The sequence below is a fragment of the Coturnix japonica genome, chromosome 5, assembly GCF_001577835.2.
Source record: "Coturnix japonica isolate 7356 chromosome 5, Coturnix japonica 2.1, whole genome shotgun sequence".
Lineage (NCBI taxonomy): Eukaryota > Metazoa > Chordata > Aves > Galliformes > Phasianidae > Coturnix > Coturnix japonica.
In genome coordinates, this window is record NC_029520.1 from 22,394,544 (window position 1) to 22,419,275 (window position 24,732).

General features: G+C 45.7%; 2 protein-coding genes and 1 long non-coding RNA gene across 24 annotated transcripts in view; 2 read left to right on the plus strand and 1 right to left on the minus strand.

Annotated features, from left to right (window-relative positions):
• Positions 1–11,096, plus strand: part of MGA (MAX dimerization protein MGA) — a 49,543-nt gene extending 38,447 nt beyond the window's left edge. For 12 of the 17 annotated variants that reach the window (XM_015864341.2, XM_015864338.2, XM_015864344.2 and 9 more), the window contains 7 exons: positions 503–554; positions 2,149–2,334; positions 3,390–3,501; positions 4,669–4,911; positions 5,236–5,412; positions 5,844–5,996; positions 6,659–11,096. In XM_015864341.2, the coding sequence (XP_015719827.1) occupies positions 503–554; positions 2,149–2,334; positions 3,390–3,501; positions 4,669–4,911; positions 5,236–5,412; positions 5,844–5,996; positions 6,659–7,950 (2,215 nt within the window). In that variant the 3' untranslated portion in view covers positions 7,951–11,096. The remainder of the gene's footprint in view (positions 1–502; positions 555–2,148; positions 2,335–3,389; positions 3,502–4,668; positions 4,912–5,235; positions 5,413–5,843; positions 5,997–6,658) is intronic. The other 5 variants (XM_015864347.2, XM_015864353.2, XM_015864354.2 and 2 more) reach the window with 3 other exon arrangements.
• LOC107314763 lies at positions 3,501–19,953 on the minus strand. Of its 2 annotated transcripts, XR_001555613.2 has the most exons (6): positions 18,853–19,953; positions 17,122–17,205; positions 16,754–16,852; positions 15,754–15,995; positions 11,351–11,506; positions 3,501–4,461 (listed from the first exon to the last, which is right to left on the minus strand). It is a non-coding gene; the product is annotated as an uncharacterized LOC107314763 (long non-coding RNA). The 2 variants fall into 2 exon arrangements; XR_001555612.2 differs by having other exon boundaries at positions 17,122–19,953.
• A 58-nt stretch (positions 19,954–20,011) lies between these two features.
• MAPKBP1 (mitogen-activated protein kinase binding protein 1) overlaps positions 20,012–24,732 on the plus strand; it is an 89,578-nt gene continuing 84,857 nt past the window's right edge. For all 5 annotated transcript variants that reach the window (XM_015864358.1, XM_015864361.1, XM_015864360.1 and 2 more), the window contains exons 1-2: positions 20,012–20,226; positions 20,902–21,239. In XM_015864358.1, the coding sequence (XP_015719844.1) occupies positions 21,123–21,239 (117 nt within the window). In that variant the 5' untranslated portion in view covers positions 20,012–20,226; positions 20,902–21,122. The remainder of the gene's footprint in view (positions 20,227–20,901; positions 21,240–24,732) is intronic.

Genomic DNA, 24,732 nt, shown 5'->3' on the forward strand with positions numbered 1-24,732 from the left:
TGCAGTGTACAGATAATTCTTTCATATGTGTGTTGTTCTTTGTTTTCTTCAATGCCTGAGAAATAATATGAGGAAGCTGTTTTTATATGTAAGGATAGAAATGAAGGTGAGGATTTTGATTGGTTGATCTTTGTTGTGGGAGGGAGGTGGTTACATCATCTGTTAATCCGTGTTTACAAAAAGAAAACAACAGCCAAAATGCTCTGTAAAATCAAATAGAACTGCTTCCTAAAGTTAACAGACACGGGCTTAATTCACTGTTGAACTGTGGGCTAATTTTACAGCTTTTGGACCAGCTGATTTCTTTTTTTCCAGGACGGTGGCATTGAAGATAGTTGACTTCCTTGAGAAAGATGAACAGTATTCTGCTTGTGTGTAGTTAAAAGGAAAAATTAATTTCAGGGGATAAAGCTGAGCAATTCTGGGCTGTTGAAAAATACTTAACGAGGATAGAGTGCATGAGATGAGTAGTGTTGGGAAAAACTCTCTGCCTTTCTTCCAGATACCATGCTCGTAATGCTTCGGATGAAAAATTATCAGAAAATCCTATGAAGGTATACGCTCTCCTCTTCCTTTTGGTATCACATCTCCATTTTAAAGATAAATTTTCATCTTGAGCGCAGCTCTAATGCAATTTATCTTCCTTCTGTGTATTGATGATTAAATGCAAGAAACAAAATATGTGTTGGGGAAGGGGGAAGCAGTTCAGATCTCATTTAAGAAAGAAGGGCTGCAACTGCCGTCAGCGATTTCTTACTCAACTTCTTGTACAGAAGAAATACCTGCCTCTTACTTGCTGTTGTGTTCTTCAAGGTTCTGTGATTTTGGTGTAAATAACTTGTACATAAGTTAAAATAATACCATAAAATACGTAAAACAATAATATGTGGGATTATATAGACTGCAGCATTGGGCAAAGGATTTCTGAAAACAGTAGCTTAAATAATGCATCCTTATGCAAGTTAAAGACAGTGCAGAAGCCTTTTGAAGCTAAACTCATAGCTGTCCCCATGAACTTATGCGGTACATTAGGGTCACTTTAGGGCATATTTCACTAACTGTGATGACTGTCAGCGATGCACCTGAAGTCAGCTTAAAGCTGCCTGTTGGGAGGGTGGGGTTTGAGGTGGGTTGTGAATTTGGTGAATGTCTTGTATATTAGAGCAGACTGGTACATACATTTTTGCCTGAGATGAAGATGGGTTTTAGGGCACCTTCCCTCCTTCATGTGTTACTCCCTCTGCCCTTGAAACTGGCAAGAGGCCCTTCCTGTAAAGGAATTTTGTGCCCAGCAGAAGAGCAGATGGAATTACAGCCTTACTTGTGCTTATTCTGCCTATGAGGGCAAAAGTCAGCGTAGGGAGTCAGCCTTCAGACTCCTCCCAAGGCCAAAGGGCTCAGGAATATCATTGCTGAACCCAATTAGTCTTTCTGCTGATTCACTGGGATTCGTAGCAGGCCCAAAAATGACATCAAATTATTACATACAGATTTCTAAAGTATTATTTCATCATAAAGTAAATATCATCATAATAGAAAAACTGTGAGGGTAATGCTGAAAAAAAACCCAAATATTTAAACCTGTGAGGGTAATCAGTGCCTGTCAGGATTTGTGGACACAAACAAAATTAATCAAAATCAGAGTCTGACCTTGACATTGTTAATTGGTACATGTCTGGGCTGTTCAGTATCAGTGGTATCTTATGTCTGTCCACTCCTATTTATATTTACCCATCAAAGAAAATACAAATGAAATCAGTTCAACGTCAGGGAAAAAAAATGGATATTTTCATTTACTAGTGTGAGTTTTGACAAACAGAAAAAAACCACTGGGCTCAAATGTGTGACTTTGCTGTAACACCATGGCTTACCCACGTAGCCTTGTACTGCAAAAACAGAACGCTCGCAGATGGAAAGGGCTGCTCGTGATCGTTTCTTTATAGGATCGATGTGATTACATTGGTCATTTTTTGTTGGTCAGCATTTCATGCTTCTGACACTGTGCTTTCATGAAGACATAATAAATGAATAGCATGATGTGATATCTTCAGGTGTCTGTTGAGACATTGCAAATGAAGCATGCCTTTGAATAGTTTGCTGTTAGATTTCCTTTTTTCTTTAAACTGGTCCATGTGGTTACTTTTCCAGTGGAATCGTCGAATCTGGAGCAGAAGGCCGAAGTCCCAGGTAGATATTTTTGCATACTACCGCCAGACACACACAGCAAATGAGCGCCGACGACGTAATGAAATGAGAGATCTCTTTGAAAAACTGAAGAGAGCTCTGGGGTTGCAGAGTCTTCCCAAAGTGTCTAAATGCTACATTCTCAAGCAAGTGAGTATTTTGAAGCCTCGGTGAGGGAGCTTTAATCTGGACAAAGTATTGCGGTGTTGTTGAGTTTGGAAGGGACTTCTGGGGGCTCTCTGGTCCAGCCCTTGCTCAGGCAGTTCCAATTGGAGGAGGTTGTTCAAACTTGTGTCTGCGCATCTTTAGAAGATCTTGAAGTGGGGAGACTCTACAGCCTCTGTGGGCAAGCCTGTGCTCTGTCACCCCCATCTTCTTTCTACCCTCTCTTCAGGTATTTATGTACGTTGATAGGATTCCCTGCCAAGCTTTCTCTAGGCTGTAGTCTCAGAATTTCTTCAGCGGAGAGATGCCTCTGATCATCTTGTGGTCCTTTTCAGTGTGCCTGTGCCTCTCTTGTACTAGGGAGCCCAGAACTGAACACTACTCTAGGTGTAGCCTCACCAGTGCTAAGAAGAGGGAAAGTATTACCCACCCTGTCCTGTTGACAATAATTTGCTTATTGCAGCACAGTGTGTCGTTAGTCCACTTTGCAGCAAGGGCGTATTGCTGGCTTATGTTCAACTTGGTGTCAGTTTGAACCTCCAGGTTCTTCCAGATTCTACAAAGCTCCTTTCTCATTGGGTGACTTCTAGTATGTACTGGTGCCTAGAATTGTTCTACTGGCTTATTTCTTCAACCTGTTAATTTCACTCTGGATAACAGCAGAACCCTCTGGTGTGTCTGCCACTCCTCTCAGCTTTGTGTCATCTGTTAACTTGCACTGCCCCATCACATAGGAAACAAAACATAAGTTGTAGGTACATAATGATGTTCATCAGCTGTACCCTGACATGGTGAGATAGATTTTCTTTAAAATGGAAGAACTTGGGGTGGGGGCTGGGGGTGACCAGTATGTTTATCACTTTTCAACTAAAATGATATGATGATGTGATACACTTTACATTCTGATTCTGAGTCCTGCTTTCTCGTGATGATAAAAGAATGTCTGAATAAATTTCATAAAGCTTTCTTGGAAGGAAAAATATTTTCTAATTTGTGTGTGTGTTCTTCATTTATAAATAATTTTCCTGATATTTTTATAGGCCTTCGATGAAATCCAGGGATTGACTGATCATGCAGATAAGCTTACTGGACTGAAGAACTTATTGGCACGCAAACAGGATACTTTGATTCGGAAAGTTTCCATACTTTCAGGTGAGGATGTTTTTTAGGCACAAACCACATCGAATAATAAAAGAAAAAACTTTCAGTTGTGGAACAGAGTAGATCTAGTCTTGGGGGGGGATCTGGGTAAGTTATCAGTGTTCATGTAAATTTAGGTAGACCCAGGCATGTCAAGCTCCGACTTAGTGATACACTCACACTGATAAGAAATGCTTTTGTTTTCCTTAATGCCTAAAGGAAACGTAGAATAATCTCTGTGTTGCAAGCCATGGGCCTGAGTTCCTGTGTGTTGGGTATGTTTTAGTGGGGAAAAAAAAATAATTCTGTGACTGATTTCTTCCCAAAACAGCTTTTCTGTTCAGTGCTTCACAAGTATGCACAATTATGTACTGGATAACATCCTTACCAAAACCTCTTGACTCTTTGCTCTATTTTGCAAATAACTGCCCAGTTCCTGCTTTTTTGAAAACTAGTGCTTGTAAAGTCTAGATGGAGGAAGCAGCTCTGTTGTAAAAGAGAATTGCGGTGTACTCTGAGCTGCTGCTCACTGTGGGGTTTTAAGACTCATGGAATCACAGAATATCCTGAGTTGGAAGGGGCCCACAAGGATATCGTTCACGTTAGAACTTAAACTCTGAATTGGAAGGAGGTCAGTGTAGTTATTTTACCTCAGACCAACAAACTGTGAGCAACTACAGGAAATTCATAAAAATCTGGTTTTGATATGAAAATTGCAATGTTAAACAGTGCTGAACTGTATGTGAGTTTTCTTTTAGATGTTATTTAACAGCATGCGTCAGTCCAAGAAATATCATACAGCATACAAATAACGCTGATCATTGTACTTATTAGGAAAGGTGTGAGGTATTTCTCCAGAGATGTGGGCGTCTTCTGTCTCCCAGTGATACCTGTTGAACAGGAGCTACTGCATATCCAAGCTGATTTCTTCTTATCAAAGTTGCAGAAAAGTTCTGAAACGTATGGATGCTTCTGGAAGAAAAAAAAAACCCAAAAACTTGTACTAAATACATAATTATTACTCTCTGGTTTTAAGTCTGCTGTTTGCTTGGTGAGGTTTTCTACTGTGAAATAGTTAAATCACGTCACTGTGATAATTTTGAAGTTCCATCCTCACGTGTTTAGGTTTGGAAAGAGTGTTTGGAAAGCTAGACTAACTTTCTAATGATGTTTTTGTAGGGAAGACAGAAGAGGTTGTCCTAAAGAAGCTAGAATATATGTATGCCAAACAAAAAGCTGGAGAAGCACAAAAAAAGAAGAAGAGTGTTCAGCCAGCAGAATCTGATACTGTTGTAACCTCACCTGCTAGCACGCGTCAAGAAGCATCTTCTTCTGCTCTACCCAGAGATCCGAGCAAAGTGCCTATGACAAATAGGAGAGGCAAGCCATTGATACTTGCCAGAAAAGGAAGCCATGCCACAGGTGGGTTAAAAACAATGCACTTGTCACTGAATGAAGTCGCCTTTTAATTTCATCAGGTCTGATGTGATACTTGATCAGAATGTCACTCTAGAGGGTTAGGCTATTAGGCTGCCTAAAGAGGAAGTGTGGATTTGTTTCTCACTGCATAGAGAGGGTTCCTGGAGCTAGCGTCACTTCCGTGGCACATTTCTAATCTCAGGATCACAGATGTTCTAGCTGGAACTTCTTGTATGCCTGTGCTTGATGCTGGCTTTCAGGGTATCGTTTGCCATTAAAGGTGCTGTGCTGAAAGAAATTGCTGACTGACACATTTCTTTTTTGCAGAGAACACCTCATCCTCTCTGACACTAACTGCTGCAAGCCTAGTGATGACTCCCCAGGGGCAGGTGCTCACGCTGAAGAGCCCACTGGTACCTGGGCAGGTAGCAGCTGTGCCCTCCACGCTCCTGCAGGCTGAATTAAAGCCTCAAGCTGCCAGCAATACCATGACAGCACAGCCAGGTATGGTCATGTGAGAACATCTTAACGGAGATAACCATGCATTCAGAGATGTGTGTCTCCGTTTATGTGGTAGTATTCAATTTTTCCTTTAATTTTTCATTCTTTACAATTTAGTGAGGTAGAACCTGATTTTGATAAGGTAAATTTTATATGATTATCTCAAATGGTTGGTTTTTCAACAGGTAAGTAAAATCTGTTAAATTTTGACTGTTCCCAAATTAGGGAGGTGGAAAGTCTCCAGAAAGTAAAGGCAGGAAGAAAAACTTGAGATCTCTTTCGTCACCTAACCTATCCATACTTGTACCACTTTTGGCTGGTGTTACCGTGTAAAGCCTTGCATGGAAGTGTAAGGCTTTTATTTTCCAGGCTTGAGTGAGTATCTGAAAGGATCGTATTTCCTCTCAACTCCCATTCCCCTTTTTTTGGGTAAGGTATTGCTTCTGTGATGATTCAGCTGCCAGGATCAGCGGTTCCTGTCCAAGTAAAAGGAATCCTTACTAACTCTGCCATTCCCATTACACTATCAACTGTTGCTGGAAACCCAGTGCCCTCAGCAGTAGTACCAGCCCCAGAGTCCCATTCAGGTAGGCTCTTGATTTTTTTATGGATCTTTCTGCATGTATGTAAGGAAGGTTACCCTTGCAAAAAAAGGAGGCTGAACTGTTTCTCTTATTAGGAAGTAACAGTAGATGCTGTTGTCTATGTTTTCAAGGGAAATCAGCATTAAGTCTTTGTAACAGATTGGAAGGACCCTACAGGACCAAATACAAGAGCTTTCTTTTTTTTCTCTCTTTTTTTTTTTTAATTTATCTTGTCTAAGTCTTTCTCTTAGTCTAAATGATTTTTCTGGCCCTCAGCAAACTGAAAAGAATTGAGGCCTAGAATGTGTCCTTGGCCTAAAGTATCCAGATAAGCAAGTTCAGGAAAAAGGGACAGTGGGGCTGTTGAAAACCTTTGTGAGGACAAAGATTTTGTTTTCCTCGTGCATTGCTGTAAGAGCTGTAAGTGTTGCGGCTGCTTCCATTTTGCCAACCTTCTGAAGGAAGGGACCGGGCAAGTGTTTTTTTTCCACACGTTGAAAACTACACTATTAAGATGTTTGGGTCTTCACTTAACCAAAACTGTGCAAGTGGTTTAAATTGTGACTTGCAGCTTAGCTGAGAAAAGTAAGCAAATGAAATATAAATAGGAATTGTCTTGCAGTTACTATGGATTGAGATGGATTGTGCTTTGTTTGGTTTTGCAGAAAGTGAAGATTCGTTCATGATGCCAAAGATTGTTAATGTAACATCATTGGCTGCTGAAGAAAACCTGAGTCTAAACCCAAACCGAAACAAAAGTTGTAACGTGCCAGCTGCAAGTACTCAGGCTTCTGAGAAATCTTTGGTAACGCCTCTGGAAAGTAGGAAGAGTGACAGCATCCTCTTAGAAGAAAAGACCAAAGCGTGTCCTGGAGGCAGTGACAGTGAGGGAAGGAGTGCCACAGGGTCCGTGAAAGATTTCTTTGAAAATAAGGATGGTTTTCCACAGCTCCAGAGTGTATCGTGTGCAAAGGAACCTCCAGAGCCTTTTGGCAAAAAGCTCTGCGTTGGTGAGCTGGTAGGAAGCCAAACCAGGAAGAAGGATGGTGATCACGGAGGAGAAAGATTGAAAATGAAAGAACTGCCATTTCGTAAGCTGCAGATCAAAGATTCGAGGATAGAAATGGAACTGAGGAAAGTAGCTTCCGCAATGGAGGAAGCAGAGATGGATGCAGGTGAGTTATTGAGCAGCATTGAGGAGAGTGATGACACTGATGAGACCCTCACTTCACTGCTCAATGAGATTGCTTTTCTCAATCAGCAACTGAATGATGACGCTTCAGGTATGTCAGAGCTGCCCAGCGCTCTGAGCTCAGATTTCTCCCATGGAGACGCAGAAGTTCGCCAGGGAACAGCCAGAGATCTGACCACTGCAGATGGTTCTTCCTTCCAGTTCGGCCATCTGGGAGGCGCTTTTAAAGACCTTTCTGAGGTTCCAGAGGCTGGTGGCTCTTTAAGCCCTCTCTTGCTGCACCTGGAAGACGATGACCTTACTGAGGGGGACAAGAACTCTGCGGAGCCTTCATCTGAAGCAGATGTTCTGAAAATAGTAATAGGTGCTGAAATGAAGGATGCGCTTCCCAACCTGTCCGTAACCAGTGGTGGGAATGGCAAAACTGTAACAAACTTGGCAGAGAGCACTGGTGTGACTCCACCCATTTTACAGATGAAAACTAATCCCGAGGCCAGTAATGCTGACGCTTTGTGGAGGCCCATGCCCAAGCTGGCGCCACTTGGCCTAAAAGCGGCAAGTCTGCCAGTGGACTCAGAAGGGCAGAGTGCTAAAGTGATGCCCTTGCTGGCACCTATAGTTGCAAAACTGGCACCCGCTGGGGTAAAAACTTCATCTGTAACCGCTCAAGAAGGACAGGATAACAAAGTAATGCCTGCATTAGCTCCTGTGCGTACAAAATTTAGTAATTCTGGGACCCTACCTTCAAATTCAGTTGGCAAATAAGTGTGCGTATATTTTGTCAGAGAGTGGAATGGAGATCTGGAGCAGTGTGAACCAATGGCTGCATTTGGCAACATCCCTTGTCTGCATCACTTTGTTTTCTGTATGGCATCAGCACTATTCATCTGAGGGCAGGCCCCGTACTGAGAAATAAGTGCTATGAAACTAAAGCATGCTGATGTATTTTTACCTCATTGTTGTATTCTGGGAGTTCTCATTCCCCTTCACAAAATATGGAAGATGATCTGTAAACCATTGCTGGGCATGTGGTATCCTTCCAAAATAGGATCTTCAAGGAAATAGTTTATAAGAGGACTGAGAAATGTAGGCTGTTGACAGATTTTTTTTTTTCCCTAGTAGACAGGCAGCTGTTTGTTGTTGAGTTAAAAATCAGGTGTATTTGGTTTTGTACCAGGCAAACTATCTATGCAGAAATGGAATTGTTCACATTTATTGTATCCAGTGTTTTGCAGAATACAATGCATGTGAAGAAATGAGATTGCTATTACTCTCAGATTTGTTACCTAGAGCAGAGGAAGGGAAACTGCAGATTGTGTGGAGGGCTGAAGTGAAGCGTTTCAGTTCCTTGGTGCTAGTGCTCTGGCAGAGACTCCTTTTAGTAGCTTATGCACAGAACTCCTAGTACATGGGAAAGATATTTCCCACTGTGATTAGAACTAGAACAGTAGGTAAGCTCTTAAAAAAAAAAAAAAAGAAGAAGAAGAAAAATTGGGAACCCACAGTTTGACCTCATGCCCCTGTCCAAGTAACTCTGCGTTGGATGGTTGGGCATTTGCAAGTGAAGATTTCAGAGAGTAGAGAAGAATTTGGGTACCTCTTGGCTCCATCTCTGAATACAGCGCTGAAGTAGCTGGAGCATTTTCCCAGTTCTCTTCTTCGTTCGTCCTGCCATTCTTCAAGATGCGTTTGGTGGCCAGATGTGTTAATAGGAAGTGTTTCTTTGTGAAATACAGAACACTTTTGGGGCTGTTGGAGCCCAAAATAAAGGAGTGAGGTGTATATGTGAATGTATATATGAAAATATGTGTATAGCTTTTCAAACCTTACATTTCTTCATGAATTCAGGAAAGGTACTCAGAGGTTTCTCACTGCGTTTGCACAAGATGTGTATAGGAAAAAAGAAAAAAAAAGCCAACAAAAATGCTCATTACCAGGGAAATAGGGCAGTATTGAATCACAAGATGTATTTTTTATTCTTCTCTGCCACTGCTTACTCAATAACTTGTAGGTGCTCTTCACCGTCCCTCTGTTGGAGGTGAAGGGCCTGCAGACTGTAAAGATATTTATATTTTTGTACGCAGTTTTTGTTTTCATAGTTTTCTTGAAAAATGAAATTTTCAGCCTAGGAGAGATGATTTGTTAATGAGTGCATACACAGTCTTTTCCTATCAGGTTTGTAATCGGGAGTTATGGTGCGCTTGAGGGGCTTCTGAACTGCTCCTGGAAGGCAGAAAGCATGGCTGTGATAACAATCCAGTTTGGAAAATAGGTGGTGCATTTTGCTTTACGTTTAGGAATGTAATCCCCTGAACTCGCTGTTCCGGCGGCAGCAGCTGGGATTTCTCCCCCCTCATCCCAGGTTCCCAGTCTTTTGTGTGGCACTGCAGGAGGGATCTCATCTTCCCGCACTGAGGTTGTGTGGTGCTGAGTGATGATGTTCTTCCACAGTTAGAGAGCAGCGTTTGCTCTGCGTGCTGTGCAACCGTTTGGGGTAAGCCGCAACTTCTGGAGCTGTGTCTGCTTGGGCCCCCTAGGGGATGTGTGTATCTTGGGTGTTTCCTGGTCTTTTTTTTAATCATTTTTCTATTATGCTGTGAAGGAGAGGAGCCCTTAGAGCGAGGTATGCAAGCAAGTTACTTCAGAGCCTGTGTGAGTAAGGTGTCTTCACCTTGCCACTCTAAGTGGTGATGTGTTATAAGGCAGTTGCATGTATCTCATTGCCATCTGCTTATTTACTATTTAAATGGTTGATAACAGCGTTATATTAATTCTTTAGAAGAGAGAATATATGACAGCCTGAGAGCCACAAGGAGTCTGACAGCTGTAAAATTCCTTCTCTAAGGGGATTTATGTGTGAATACACATACTCTGCTCACTGCTAAGGGTTTTAAACCTCGTTTTAAGTCAGTGGAAGTCTGGAGTAACTTTGTGAGTTCGGTAGCGTTACACCAGACATAAAATGATTTACCTGGGCATCTGGTTCTGAGCATTTCTAATAGGCTCCAGATGTTTTTTTAATAACCTGTGGCAGTTCACTTTGCCAAGTGCTTTTATGCCCCCCTGTGCATGAAACGGCAACCAGAACTGCGGTGATTCCTTTCAAATCTGCAGTCGCTGACTTCTGATGTGTAACTACGGGATTGTGTTGTCTGAGTGCTTTTAAAAAGCTTTGTGCTTTGCACGCTTCTTTCTGTAAGACAAAGGAAGCGGCAGCTTTGAAGCCACGCAAGGGTTATCTGAAATCAGTGTTCTGCTTTGGCAGATGTTTTGTTCAGTATCAAGGTGACGGGAAATGCTTGGAAAAAATGTGGGTTGCTGAGCATAGTACGTCAGGTAGGAGCACAGCCCAGATTTAGCTGCAGAAGGTGGTTGGTGCAGCACCGGGCAACAAAGCGTGTTTGAAATGCTCTCTGTTCTTGCTTTTCCTTGTCCCACCATCTCCTGACCGTGGTGAATATTACGCTATGAATTTAAATGCTGCTCCCCCTCATACCCCACCCTGGTTTTTGGATTTTTTTTCTTCCTCAAATTCCCATTTGTTTGGCACAAAGCTTTTAAAATGCTGTATGCTGTCTGTAGAGGCAATAATGCAAGAATGTGACATGACATGGGAAGGTTTTAGAGTCAGGAGAAGGAAAGCCCTGCAAGGTGCACATCCTCACTAGACCAAGAGACCTGGAGATTTTGTTTTTTACACACCTGTAAATAGACTGGAATGTTTTTAAGAATATAATGAAATGTCAGATTTAGCTTTTTTTCCTTTTATATATTAAAATATATCTTTCCCTCTTTTCTGCTTTTGAAAAATTGATATTTTTGTAGAAAACTAACAGTGCAGGACTATGGAATAACTGTATGTGAGGGACAAAATGTAAAACTAAAATAAACCAATCAAGCTGAACTAGAAAGTGGCTCTGAAAGTTTGTTGTGTGGAGAGGGGGCTGGGGGGGGGCAGTGGTGGCACACTGCAGTGACACAAGCACTGTACTGAGCTGCACCGAGCCAGCAACAGCACGTGGACTCAGAGGCGGAATCCCTGGTGATGCAAGCATTGCTGCTTGGTTCAGGTCATCGCACGCACACAAGCTGTTGAAGATTGTCTCTGTGGAAGTCACCCTTCATGCTCCTTCCCCAGCCCTAAATTCAGATTAATCTTTTGTACCTTTGCTTTACAGACGTCGTACAGCACAGCTGTCTTTATGGAAACAAATCTGAAGGTGTGTCCCCAGGTGAAGTGTCAGAGGAGATACGTCTTAGAGGAAGTAGATGAAATGCCTGCTACAAAGTGCTGTCACCGCTGTCACCTCAATTCCCTGATCTGTTAAATGGGAAATAACACACGTTACAAATCTCAGAGGAGAAAATGAACAAAAATGTGTTGTTGTAGTCAGCATATTTTTGACAGCTGCTGAAACCCTTCAGGGCCTCATTCTGTGATCTTTATTTTAAGGGATAGGGTTATATTTTGGAATGGAAAGGAATGTAAATGTAGTGTTTATCCCATCAGGTTTGCAATAAAAAGAACTTAGCAAGAGAGTTCCCTGATGATCAGTGCTGGGGGCTGTGGAATTTGAGTGCATCTAGGGCTCTTCAGCCGTGTCACCCTGGTGGGACCAGCTGTGAGGAGGAGGAGGACATCAGGATGTTCCTGTCAGACTTTTCTAGGTGAGTTCTGACTTTCCTCTGGTGGGTGGCAGGACTGAGGGTGCTGCACCACTGGGCTTGTTCCTGCTGGCCCCATGTAGTTCCCCTGTCCAACACAGAGGGGTGCCCCATGCAAGCATCGCAGCTTGTTGTGTCTTGTGGGCTAAAGCCAGGCAATTAAATAGCAACTAAAAAAAGATGCAACACAAACATAAGCAGTATACCATTTTTAGAGGTTTCCCTTTTCCATTAACTCCTTAGTCAACAGCTGGACTAAGAAACTCTTCTGAGCAGCTACTGTGGCAAAATTCTTGCTGATCAGCTGTGGCGTGGTACAAACCATGGGGCTGCAGTACTGACACCAGCACAGAGGTCTCAGTGAGCACAGAGGGTTTGGGCAAGGACTGTGTGCAGCATGGCTCTAATGAATTCACATTCGATAGGGCTCCTGACTGATGCAAGGATGTAGAATACTTCACAATTTGTGTGGTAGTGAAGGCATTCAGGAGGGGCATGCAATGGTGGGGACTGGGCTGGCTTGTTTCATTTGGAGCTATTTGACTGCTCTCGTTTGCAAGTGGCCAATCAGCAGAACCATAACATCTCTATGGCTGTTTTAGGATGGTAGCAACCAGAGAGGGGAGAGTCTGTGCTTGAGGCGATAGTAGCATGGCTACCAGGGCACCTGGCTCCTCTTGCAGGAGCTCTTCTTAGCCCCAAAGGCTGGTGCTCCTTTCTTCTGCTTTGACACAAACCACTTAAAACCAGAATTGCATTCCTCCATGTAGCCCAGCTCACAGGTAAGGCCAGTGACAAGATGTCTGGTTTTCTTTGGTGTCACGTGAAGCATGGAGCCGTTGGGATAAATGCTAGAGCTGCCCTCCCTCGGGAGCCACTTGTTGCTGGGTGCGAATGAAGCTGGGCAGCACCCAGCCAGGAGGGCCGTAGGCCTTACACGTGGGGCACAGCTCCATCAGGAAGCTCCATTGGTCCCTGCCCAAGCCTCGGGCACTGGCAGTGCTGGGCTTAGAAAAGAGCTGGCTGACATGCCCTGCTCCTGGGACAGACTGGGCTTTGCTGTAAAACAGCTATGGAGCCAGGGTAAAACGTGATCCAGCAAACTTTCCACATCCCTTAGGGAGCCATGTTAGCTGAGTGTGAAAGCAGCAGGGCCAGCACATGTGGGCATGAGGTGTGCAAGGTGGATGACATAGCAGGTAGGTTTTTTCCTGCTCTAGTTGGCTTGACACTTTTTTAAACGATGTAGATCTGATGGGATCTTGTTACAACTTGTATTGGGGTGACTGGCTGCAAAAATGCGAAGGAAAAAGGAGGTTCTTGCAGGCCTTTTGCAACAGGTGATGATTAGGTCCTGTTCCTCAGCTGGCATTCTCACTTCTCACTTGTGATGACTTTTTGCTTTTAACAAATGAAGCAAGCAGACTTTCAGCTCAGGTCTGCTTTGTGGAGCTTTAAAGTCGCTTCCTCAGCTTTTGGATGTCTGAGGCAATAAAATAAAGCCTTCCTTCCTGCAGTCGCAGCCCACCAAAGTTTAGTGGCTCTGACAGGGACTGTCAGCTTGTGCCAGGAGCCTCAGTCTCCAGGAAGTTTCCAATAAGCAGCTCCCATCAGGAGAGCCGAACTGGTGGCAGCCACAGTGGGAATTGTTTACTACCGTGCTCCAGCACAGACAAGGCCTCTTTGTCTGACTTTGACGGGGAAAACGTCCAGTTTTGCAAACTTTGCTGAGCAAGGGAGAAAATAATTATATTGCAGATCAGCTTACAAGGGCCACATTCATGTTTGGAAGAAAACTTGATTTTCTTAGGGTGGGGAAGAGAGATACCGCTGCCAAAGGGAAAAGCCAGCCGGCAGCGTCGGTGACCTACAAAGATGGCCTTGAGCCAGCAGCTGCTCCTGGGAGGGGGGTGTCCCGGGAACCTGGGGCTGGGTTCCTGGCCCTGGCTGACACAGGGTTTGCCATGAGCAGTGAGGACAGCACAGCCTGAAAGGGGAGAGGTGTTGGTGCAGCCACATTGTGTTCAGGGCCCAGAGTGATGGTGACGTTTTGCCTCATGTGTTTTTACTTAGGAGGATGACAGGGTGGGTATTTAAGGAATAGGTTTTGCAGCACAGGGCTGGTTGTGCTCAGCTGTGTGCTGTTGGTTCTGGTTGTGGCGTGGCTGCCTTCCCCCATACAGGGTGTACCAGCTGGAGTCATTTTGGTTGTCTGCCCAAGGGGGTGGATGCAATTATCTTCTTTTCGCAAGTTTGCATGTAATTTCCTTCCATTAATCTTAAATAAAATAATTAAATAGCACAAGCAGAAATGAGCTGTGTAACAAGCTGATAACACATTAATTTTTTCATCAGGTTGAAAGCCAAGCTCGAATGAGTCTAGTTCCATTAATCTCATTGGGTTTTGTGAACATCTCTCTCAAGACTCTCTCTTTGCAGGAAGCTGTAACAGCCAGCATAAACCCAGTTTGTTGTCATGGCAATTTCATTAGCTGCCTTATCGCTATGTCAAATCGTAGGCACTTGTGGGCTGAAAGGAAAACTCAAGTGGGAAGCGACCTGGAGATGTGCAGCTCGGTCTCCTGCTCAGGCCCAGGGCAGCCATCAGACCAAGCTGGGTTGTTCATCGCTTTCTCTAGACAGGACCTGAAAACCCCAAGATGTGGGGGCTGTGCCACATGCCTGGGGGACTTTGCCAGGCTGCTGCTGCCACCTTCCTGCCTTCCCAACAGCTGTCACACTGGGTGTGCATCCAAGTGGTGGGTTTATTGCATCTTTGACATAACGTCTGTTTCCTCACCTTGATTCTATCCATAGGAGGATCTTCCTTCCATTTGAATTTCTTACTCTCTCTGCTGGGGTTGTTGCACCTCACTGCTCACAAACACACCAGTTCCAGTCACACGGCTGCCCTAAGCTCTCTTGTATCTGCTATCTCATGAAACCTGAAGACCGTGAGCTTAAGATCAGGGTCTCTACTCCCATCTCTTTCAGTCACTCATCTTGCCAGATGACTAATTGGACACATTTTCTTGTGGCTGGCATTTGAGCCACACTGCACCGCTTATAGGAAAGCATCCCTCATCAGAACAGTGTTGCATGTTGGCATGGAAATGAGCATATCCATACGTACCACTTAGATGCGCACTTAAATTCTCTCCAGACAGTCTTACATGTGCAAATGCTGCTGCTAACCCCTTCCTGTTTGATGTCACCTCCATAAAGTGTTCTGCCCTAAAGGAAGGGGACGGTGCACATGTGTGTGTCCTTGTCCTGAGGGGGAGCACTCCTTTGCCAGCTCTCTCTGACAGGATTGTTTCATGAGTTTTGTGTTTCACTCCTCTTCTACTTGACTTGTATTACTACGCTGTGTCCTGAGGGAAACTGCTGTCCAGGGTTTGTGGTGTTCTACTGAATTATTGTTGCTATGGGTAGTAGGAAGGTCAAGTTTCATTCTGCATGGTGAAGTCTACAAGCTAAGGTACGTTATTCAGGAATCAGGCCCAGAGCTGCTACAGGTCCTTGATTTTGCTTATGGTAAGTAACAATAAAAAGCATCTGTGAGGGTTGTATGGCATGTTTAAGCCAAAAGCTCTGTGGAGCTGCTGGCTTCCCAGAGCTAAACCCAGTGCTAGCTGAGTGCTTCTCTGTGCTGTCATCTTGCTGACCATCAGCAAGAGAAAGACTATCTCCAACCAGGGCACACTCTCCTTTGAGTTTGCAGAAGGTATTTGCGCTACATTATACTCCTTAATTACTGTTCTCTCGAAAGCATGGTTTGAATTAGAATGAAACAAACAGGCTTATTTAGGTCAATTACCAAAGTGGGGGCTAATGGTGAGCAGAGCAGTAACAGAGGGGCAGATGGGCTCAGAGGCAGACACTCATCAGTGACCTACATACCGGTGGGGCAGCAGGCGCTGGGGAGCATGCAGGTTGGCACCAGAAGAATTTGCACACTTCCTTCCTGGGTTCCTGTGGCAGAGGCGTGCTGCTTCAGCTGGCCCCAAAGATAGAACTTCTGGGAAGCTGCTGGCTGGAAGATGCAGGGAGTGCATTCCCTCGTGGTGTTCAGGTGTCCCGGAGCCTCAGGGTAGACATGGAAAATGGCAGCATCCCTTTTTTTTTTGGCATTCAGAACTGCCCTAGAGTGAACACAGCATAGTTAGTATGCTCTGCTTATCCTGCCAGAGGGAGGGCACATAAAGGGTGGCTGTGTCCTGATTTGTGTTTGGACACATGCAGAAAAACCCTCACGATCCTTCCATGCTTGCAGCTCTGTCTCACCCAACCTGACCCAACATAACCTTACCCAGCCCAACCTTTTTCTGGGAAGTGGGCCCTTGGGTGACGTTACAGCAGAATGGCAGTGGCTCAGTCAGCCCTTGTGAGTGCTTTTAAGTCTGTGGAGTGTGGTTGTTCTGAGCTGCCTTCCCCAAACTCGCTGGCACCCCCCTGCCAGCAGGCTGAGGTGTGGAGGTGTACATGCCTCTGTGGAGAAATGTTGGCAGGCCCCAAGCTGGGAATGGTGTACAGCGATTGCTCTAGGGGAAGCTTTTATCAATCCCCTGGAGTTCAATGGTAAGTTCATCCGGTGCTTCACAGTTCCAGAAAGCAGTAATTAAGGAGAACAATGGAACACAAATAACTCCTAGGAAGGGGAACAAGGACTTGGCATCTCTTATTTAAGCACCAGTTTGGTCAAATGTGGTTTACCTATAATGTGGTTTTCAGCTCTGGGTGTCCCCCTTGCAAATAGGGACCTCTGTCCAACATCTGACCTCTGCATGCCTCCCAGTATAGTGAAATACAGCCCTCTTCTATCCACATGGCTGCTTTCATCCCCGTTCCTCCAGTCTTCCACCACCTGTCCCAAAATGTATTTTGCTACCACACTCAGTACCTCTCAGTGAGCTTCAAACTTGGCTGCATACTAGATGTATGTACACCTCAGGCACCAGGTAAGTCAGCACAGGACAGATGCACAGACTCGGCTGGGGAGCTGAAAAGACACACATACGTGCTTTGCTAATTATGTTAAAAGCATTTTAGAATGAGGGCGTGGATTTTGTTGATTCCTTGAAATACAGGAGTAAGACATAAGTGGATTTATTTGCCTGAGTTGAATTTTAAATGGATTTGTAATTTTTCCTTCAGAAAGCAACTTCCAGAAACTCCTTTTGCTTATCCCATGTAGACAATAAAGTTGAGAAAGGAACAAAGATCACTTTAGAACAAGTCAACAAAAACAACTGTGGTGGGGGTTCATACCTGAGATGCTGTATGTGGAGCTTAGGAGACCTTTGGATGTCTTGTGAAGGATCCTTGGTGCATTTTGCCAGGGCAAACTCATAGCTGAGGAAAAGGTTAATAATTAAATGATTGTTAAGCTTTCAGTCATTCTCCTACTTGGAGCAAAATCATATGTAAAATATCCTCTATACAGAAAAAACAGTATTTTTCTCCTTTGTTCCTTACTGTCCTATGTTCTTAAATACCTGCTTTGATTCTGGAGTTTACTAAAACTCATCTCCTCCTCTTCTTCCCTCCCCCTCCCCGGGTTGTGGTTGCAGTGTAGTGTGGAGTCATGGAGCCCCTCACTAACCCTGTTACACCATGCCTGTGCAACTCTCTGCACATCCACTGAGGGGACCATGAGCATCCTCATCACACAGTGAGGTCAACTATGGTCGCCTTGTGTTCCCTGCCAGCCCACGGGTCAGGGGAGAACTTGGTCTGTGAGGGGAACAAGTTCAAGGAAACACTTTAACATCACACCAAGAGGTGCTCTGCTGCTTCATATCTTCTTTCACATGCCTTTTTATCAAGACTTTTTTTTTTTTTTAATTAGGAAAATCATTCTGATTAAAGCCACTTTGAAACCATTCCTTTTGCTCTGAGCCCCTACAGGAGGCCTATGGGATTATTTGCAAGATGCTATTTCCTAGGAAAGCACAGAGGATTTCTGCAACAAAGGAAAACGTTTTCAGATAGTTAATTACCTAATGCTTAAAAATAGGGCATTTCATTTACGAGGCATCTGCTCTCATTATCTGTGGCACCTCCCACAAGACTGCTTTAAGAGCACATCACTGAAGAGTAAATGCCAAAGACAAATGATATCATTTATTTATGGTAGATTGGTTTTTCTGGAAGGGAAGAACTCGTGACCTCAGAGTGAAGCTGAAAATCCTGCTGCCTCCAATTATCATTCCCTGATCTCAGTCGGGGTGCTGACCGCTGCAGTGGGCCCTACACAAATAACAGGCAAAAATAAAGTACGAGTTTTCTTCTCTTCAAGTCACACAGTCACAAAGAACTGTAATCACACATATATTATGCTGCACTCAGCATCCAGCACCTGAACAACACTGGCTGCAGTTAAACAGCATCTCCCAGGTAGACATTTCTGCCATTCCTTGTGCAAGAGTTAGGTTGTGTTTTTGCAGTAGAAGCTTCTAATATCAAAGTATAGGCCCTTACTAAACTTATAACCTTCTTATAAAATGGCTACATAGGTTGCTTTTCACAATAAGTTGCTGAGGCAGATACTAGCACAAGATAGGGCAAATATTTTGCTTAAAAGCAGAACCTGGAGTGTTCTGACTAATCCAAGATAAGGCAAATCTGCAGGGTAGGCTTAGCACAGGATGGAACAATCATGATCACTTTAATCCCTAGAAAAAGTGCAATAATCTTATGAAATATTGCCTTCCTACTTCCATAAAGAAATACAAGATATACTTAAAAACAACAGGTTGGTAACAGACCTAATATGGAAATATTCCTTAGTAACTGCATCAAGAGGATTGTGAGCCTGGGATACTCAACTGATGAGTAATTAGGAGAGAGAACTGTGTTGAGAGGATGGGTATATCACAGTGTGTATTTTACCAACAAGGTGCGTGTTTTCTGTCTTGCCATAAGAGAGTGTGCCTCTGCCACTGCTATTGCAAATCAAACATGCTGCTTCACTTAGGTTCTTGCTGGAGTCAAACTTACTGACTGGAGTGTTTCTCACACTTGTTTGCAAAGACATCTCCCAGATCATTCCCTAATGTTTGCGTGCTTCTCACTGATGTGGTGACTTTGTTGTTTTTCCTGCTGAACGGCAGAAATTTAAGAACTATTAAGTGCTTTCCCCACAGTTGTGCAATGTCAGGTCCCAGAGGCACACAGACTGGTGCGTGTTGTTAACCCCATGGAAAGTATGAGTGGTCCCACTCACCACAGCTCATCCCAGTCTGCACAGAACTTAGCACCAAAGGGTGCGTGCTGCGAATGCAAACAACCTTTTCCTGAAATACAGGCCATGCAGGGTCACAGAGCCACGCACCATGACGCTGGCAGGGCGCTGCCCATTGTGGTCAATGCTGAGGGCAAATTAACATCATGGACCCGTACAATTGTTTGAGTTGGATAAGACCATTAAAGGTCACGTAGTCTAACCTGCCGGCAATGAACAGGGACACCCACAGGTGCTCAGAGCCTGGTCCAGCCTGACCTAGGACGTCTCCAAGGATGGTGCATCCACCATCTCTCTGGGCAACCTGCTCCAGAGCCTCACCACCCTTACTGTACAAAACTGCTTCCTTACATCCTTATCCATATCTCCCCTCTAAGTCTGAAATAATCTCCCCTTGTCCTGTCACAACAGACCCTGCTGAAAAGTCTTTCTCACAGCCCCCTTCCGCGTTAAGAAAGGGGGACGATTTTTTCACATGAAGAAACTCCGGTTTGTTTCTTCTTTAGGCTGTGGATGTGGAGATGCACGCTGGGCCACATCTAGAGCGTGCTTCACCCTACATCGCCGCCCTGAGACAGCACTCGGGGCTCTGCGGCCGCCACCTGAGCGGCGGTTGTGTCTCTGACGGCCGTTGTGTCTCTCCCGGCAGTTATACCCCCCGCCCCGTGTTCCCATCACGCTGACAGGGCCGCACCGCCCCCTCCCGATAACGGCCGCACTAACGGCCTCACTGGCGCCGCTCGATCCCTCCGCCAGGGGCGCGCTCCGCCCCGTCTCTCCCCGCTTGACCCGCGCGAGGCGCCGTAGCTCGAACGGGACCGCGGGCGGGCGGTCCGGGGGCGGCGGGATGCGGGTGGCGGCGCGGCCGTTGGGGGCGGCTGCTGGGCGGCGCGGGCGGGCGGACGCTCGGCCCGGAACGGCCGCGGTGCCGGGAGGGCGATCCCCCGCTTCTGGCCGAGGCCGGCGAGCGCGGAGCCGCCCCCTTCGCCGCCGCCGCTGAGGGAGCGGCCCCCGCCTCCGCCCCGCCCGCGGGGGCGGCTCGCACGGCGGCCCCTCCTCGGGGAGGCCGGCTGCATGGGCGAGCGCTGCGGGACGCCGAGGTCGCCGGCCTCGCCGCTGCCGGGCGCCAGGTAGGCGAAGCTGCGGGCGGAGCGGGGCTCGGGGTCGCGGTGGTGGGAGGCTCCGCCGTCCCTCAGCTCGCTCCTTCTCCGTCGTCCCCCCGCCCCCATTTCGCACGGAAGCCGGGAGGGTGATTTGCCGCAGGCTTTGCCCCGGTGTCTCCGGCCGGCTCCGGGGGTGTGTGGCGGGGAGGGATTTGGCTGGAGCTCAGCATCAGTTCCTCGAGCCCCTCGATGAGCGGAGCAGCGGGGATGGGGGCTGTCACGTACCTTTATTACCGGGTATCGCCCGTTCCCTGTGCACACCTAAAGCGGAGCTCAATTTGTGGGAGTTAAAAAGTCCCTCACATTTATTCTCTGCGCTTAATAACCGAGTGCGGCATTGTGCTGCTGGGCTGCAGAGCCCGAGGTGGGGCCAACGTGTCTCGAGCGAAAGCAAGGGGCTGATGGACAGACCTCATAGCGACTGATAGCGGAGCGCTACCAGAGGGTAGCCGTCTGCTGGTTCGAATTGCTTTAAATCTGCTAATTGATAGTAAAGGAAGGATAATCTTTTGTGAAAGCCTCTGAGAAGGAATAATTCTGCAGCCACCCTCGTTATTAGATCTTTCATTTGGCATTTCTTGCAAATAATGAAGCTTAAAAAATCTTGCAGATATCTTACTGACCCTCGAGTGCATCTTTCAGTTTAGGTTACTGCTGATTTGATCCTCTGGAATCTGCAGAAGGAAGGTCAGCCAGCCGCTGTGAATAGCCGAGTAACAGGAGTGGAGCTCTGGAGCAGGATTGCCGAGAGATGTGTGAACACGCATAAGCACAGCTGAGCTGTCGAGTATTTCTGCCTCAGACCTGGGCTTGTTCCCCAGGCACGGTTTGCGTGGGGTGTAAGTGTCTCCTGATACCTGGAGATGATGTCGGTTGAAGGGTCTACAATAACAAGTCGGATCAAAAACCTCCTTCGCTCCCCTTCCATTAAGCTGAGAAGAAGCAAGCCTGGGAGCAAGCGTGAAGATATAGGCAATAAGGTGAGTGTTGCTTGGTGATACCAGCTTGCTTTAACTTTGTTACCTGCAGTCCCATCTGTACTGAAAATACCTCTGTGGGAGACCTGGGGCGACCAGAGTATCTGATACATGCCTTTTAGTTGGGAGCTTTGGGCAGGGTCTATTCATGCTGGATGTGACTGGAAGTACCCAGTCTGAAGTCATGGTGTATTGGAAAGCATTTAGGTTTTTCCTCATTCTAGCATATGGAGTTGTTATGGATGACTGGCAGGAGGAATGTAATGCTGTCCCTTCCTCCATGTTCCCAACTGCAATCTGGTGTTACAGGCAACTAACAAGAAACAGAGACCTGTTTTTCCATGTAAGCCATGTCTCTTTGCTCCACAAAGGTGTGTTCTTTGAGCACCTGGGGAAGGGTGGGATGCTCTGAAAGATGAGATTTGTGTCTCTGAAGTGACTGTTCAGATGGGGGTTTGCATTCTGCCATCCTGAATGTGCTTTTCTTCCATCTTTTTTCTCTGCTTTGATTCAGACTAAGCTCTCCCTTCTCTAGGGGGCGCTTAGTTTGAGGTGTAGTTGATCCTGTATAAAAAATTGTGGCTCCTCTTGGTGTTGCAGAGGATTCCTGACAGACAGTCACTGTTGTCATGAGGAGAGGAGGATGACTTCTCTCCAGCTGTGGGTAGAAGAGGAGCTGGGTGGCATTTCCTTATGCTGACAGCAGGCACATCTGAGTCAGGGCACCTGGTTTTGTCCCTGCCACTGATTCATTTGTAACCCCGGGCAAATCACCCAGTGCTTGCATTGCTCCATCTCCATAAATAGAAAGATTAATCCCTCCCCAGTAATAAATAAGAAATGCTTATAATACGTGAATGCAAAGTGCATTTGTTTGTCTCAGGACAGTAGTGCTTGGGACGTTAGCCGCTGGAGTAAGGGATGTATGTAAAACTGCAGGGGAAAGAGAAAACTCTGTTTAAAGGGCCTGTCCCAGCACGAAACCCTGCTCTTGATGCTCTGCTTCTGATTGGAAGTTCCTGGAGATGGCTCTTTTTTACTGAGGCGCACCATGACGTCCTCTCTTGCCACAAAAGAGCTGTCTAGAGGAGAGTCCTTGGTGCTTGTGCCTGGCCTCAGTGTGTGCATGTGCATGCATGCACTGCATGTAATGCAGCCTGGGTGCTGCCAGTGAAACCTGCTTTTTGCCTGTTGCTGAAGAGCAGGTAGTTGACCTGTACTGTAGGAACAGCCCAAAGCCTCCATACTACCATGTACAGGGGCTCTGGGCTCCAGCTCTGTGATAAGGAGCCAAGTTCAGCCTGCTCAGTTTCAGAACTGGGGCTGCTGCTATAAATCCCAGGCCTTCTCTGGTACCTGATTGTTTTTGTTGTTGTTGTTCTGCCTTGCACATATGTTTTGGAAGAGCTCCACTGTATCAGTTCTGCAGTCAGGGCTGTCTTGACTCCCTGGGGACTGATGGATAAATTCCACACTATGAAATTAGGGTTTAAGGGCTGGGTTTTGTGTCTTAGTAGTGTGAGCAGTTAATCAGGGAGTTGGCCGGTAAAAGCAATTCCTCTTGATGAGGTGTTAGGTGCTGGTGTTGGTTTCCCAACACAGTCTGCTCTGAATTTCTCTCGATGACTTAGTCTGCCTTCTTCAAACGGGCAAGACAAACAAGAGTGGGCCCTTTAGCAAAGGTCCAGCAGAGGCGCTTCCTTTGCCTATTTGAAATCTATGACTGTCCCTCTGCCAAGCATGTGCTCCTCTGCCTTCCAAGGTGAGCAGCAGTTCTCCTTCTCTGAAACAGCAGTAGAAGATCCTGTTGGTCTGCAGTTTGGAACAAATCCTTGCGACTGAAATTTGAGCTTTGCACACATTGCTCCTGAGGGATCTTTGCTGACCTGCAGGAAGAGCTTCCCCTGCTGTTGTTTCTTGGACTCTCTGACTTGCTCTGTGAGGTGTGTGTCACGTGAATGAGGTGAACATGGCAGTATGAGAAAGCCCATGAAATATGCAGCTTTGGTTGGTCATCTCTGCTTAATGCTCCTTTAGTTACATGGGGTGGAGCAGGGCTGTTGCCTTAGATTAATGCATGAAAGGTGGTATTTTGTATGTAGGGATGTAGGCGAAGAACCAACTTTCTTCACCTCTGTGCTTCTTTTGAGTCTCGCAAGCTCTTTTTTGCAACCAGCCACTCACTTGAAATTGGATAAACATCCCCACTGGCACTGCCTCGACTTCTGTGAGCTGTAATTGTTTTTTTTCTTTTTTTTTTTTCTTTCTTTTTCTTTTCTTTCTTTTTCTTTTCTTATTCCTCAATTTGTGGTAAGTGTCCCTGCTCTTTCCTAAATAACCCCTGGGCTGTGTGAGTGCTGTCAGGCTGTCTCTGTGGTTAGGGATGAACCCCTTGGGCAGTTGGTCCTGCTGAAGAGAAGCTCTGTGGAATGTGGCTCCTTTCAGCCAAGCAGTTGTGTACTGCTGGGCTGGATGGGGCAGGCTGTGGGAGCCTGGCTCTGCAAGGATCTGTTTGTTCATTGCTCTGGATGGGGGAGTGTGGGTAAGTACAGATATTTTGCATGAGGGCCGCTCAGGACATGCAGTGTGTTACTTGGGAACTATGCAAGAGAGAACTTGTTTTGTGACTTTTATTAGGACTTTTTCCTTGACTGTAATTAATGCATGGTTCTTCCATACTCCCCAGAGGAGATCTCTACAGAAGTGAAACTAAGAAACTTGCACGTAATCATGGATGTTTTAAAAATATAAGAAATAAGGGAAAGAAACAGGAGCTCCCTAAGTAAAGCTTGTTGACAGACTAGATCCAGTGGCTGGTTTTCTTGTGGCTTTTTGAAAACAACTTCTATTTTGTTGGAATTTCAATTTCTGTTGCCATGTGACCAGCTCTGCGTTTAAACTTTTCTTTGTGACTTTGGATGTGTTAATCCCTCTTTCCTGTTCTCTTTAGAACTCCTTTTTATGTTGAACCAATATATGCTCAGAGTATGGTGACTTACCTCTAGGCCTGCTGTGGTTGGGACTGCAGCATATTAGTATGCAATGTAGAAGTTTTAAAACTGCCTCACAGAAGTTGGTTGGCTTGTGTTCCATTTCTAGAGGATGATTAGCCCTACCAGAAACCCAGCTACACATCTGGTCATCATGCCTGTGATTCCAGTAGAGAGAGTTAAAAGCCGGGAACTGAGTGCCTTTGCTTGTGCTGCATGGGAGGCAGTGGCAGGACAGTAAGGAAACGGCAGATGTGAGCTACCTCCTGTTGCTAAAATGCCCTGGTTGCTGTGAGCACCCTGCAACTTGGCAACAGAAATCTCTGCTTACTGAAGTAGTGTAGTGGAGCAGGTGTAGTTCCTGTAGGGAACATTCATATTGATAAGCTCTGCTTGCATCTTTGTTTTATTAATGTGTGTGCGGGGGGGGGGGTCCTAAAACCAGATCATGAGTGTCAGTGTGAAAACAGATTGTTACAAAATCTGCTTACGGATTTCTCCTTAAG